We start from the raw sequence: 1,172 nt of genomic DNA on the forward strand, positions 1-1,172 counted from the left end.
ACTTCTCCGCCGCCCGCACCGGCGCCGGTTGCAGCCGCGCCGGCACCGGCTGCACCAGCGCCCGCGGCCGGCGACGAGCCGCCGCCGAAGAAGGCCAAGAAGGCCAAGGCCAAGGACGACGGCGCGACGACGCGCAAAGGTGCGCAGCGCGCCGCACGCGCCGCACGCGCCGCCGCCGGAGCCGCCGCAATGCGTAGGCAAGTGGACCATCGAGGAGACGGAGTTCACGACGCGCATCATCGAGCTCTTCAACACGGGCCTGCTCGAGCTGCCCGAGGGCGCGACGCTGCGGAGCTACCTCGCGCAAAAGCTCAGCTGCGACCCGATGCGCATCACGAAGAAGTTCTCCGGCGCGTCCTGCCTCGGCAAGCGCGTCTTCCACTCGTCGGTCAGTGCCGCGGCGTCCGAGCTTGTTCGCGCGTTTATAGCTCTTGACCGTCGCCCCGCGTTCGCAGACCGGTCGGCAGCGCAACTCCGCGTCCGCGGTCGCGCCGTCCGCGGCGTCCGTCGCCGCGGCGCAGCAGGAGCTGAGCGTCCTCGAGGCGCGCTTCGTCGACGCCTGCATCCGGTCCACGGAATCCAAGGACGCGCGCATGATCGACCTCGAGGCGCGGTTCCTGCACTCGCACGACGTGGTGTCGACGCCGGCGATCGACGCGTTCATCATGCAGTCCTGCCAGCCGCTCTGGGACCCGGACGGCGTCAAGAGCGGCGGCGCGCCGGCGCGCGCCTACGCGCCGGCGCCCACCCTCGAGCCCCTGCCGCCGCCGGACGAGCCGCGGCGCGCGCCGCCGCCGGCCGCGCCGCCGCCGCGCGCCGCCGCGCCGCCGTCGTTCCCGCCGGAGCCGCCGTCCTTCCCGCCGGCCCGCCCGCCCGCGGCCGCGCCGCCCCGGCCGGCGCACCACCGCGTCGACGCCTGGCCGGCGGACGCGCGCGGCGTCTTCGAGGCGCCGCGGCCCGCGCCGCGCGCCGCGCCGCCGCCCGCGCGCGCCGCGCCGCCCGCGATGCGCGCCGCGCCGGACCCGCGCGCGCCGCACGCCGCCGGCCACGCCGCCTACGCCGCGCCGCGCCGCGGCCCGCCCGCGCCGCAGCCCTACCGCGACCCGCGCGCGGCCGCGCCGCCGCGACCGCGCGCGCCGCGGCCGCGGCCCGCCGCGCCGCAGCCGCGCGCG

General features: G+C 79.2%; 1 protein-coding gene across 1 annotated transcript; it reads left to right on the plus strand.

Moving 5' to 3' along the window:
• Positions 1-34: 34 nt before the first annotated feature.
• AURANDRAFT_69453 (hypothetical protein) lies at positions 35-938 on the plus strand (the record flags this gene model as incomplete). Its single annotated transcript, XM_009045223.1, has 3 exons — positions 35-139; positions 198-388; positions 456-938. Coding segments are annotated over 3 exons (779 nt in total), but the record flags the coding sequence as incomplete, so codon positions are not given.
• Positions 939-1,172: the final 234 nt, after the last annotated feature.

The sequence above is a fragment of the Aureococcus anophagefferens genome (genome assembly GCF_000186865.1).
Source record: "Aureococcus anophagefferens unplaced genomic scaffold AURANscaffold_1845, whole genome shotgun sequence".
Taxonomy (NCBI): Eukaryota; class Pelagophyceae; order Pelagomonadales; family Pelagomonadaceae; genus Aureococcus; species Aureococcus anophagefferens.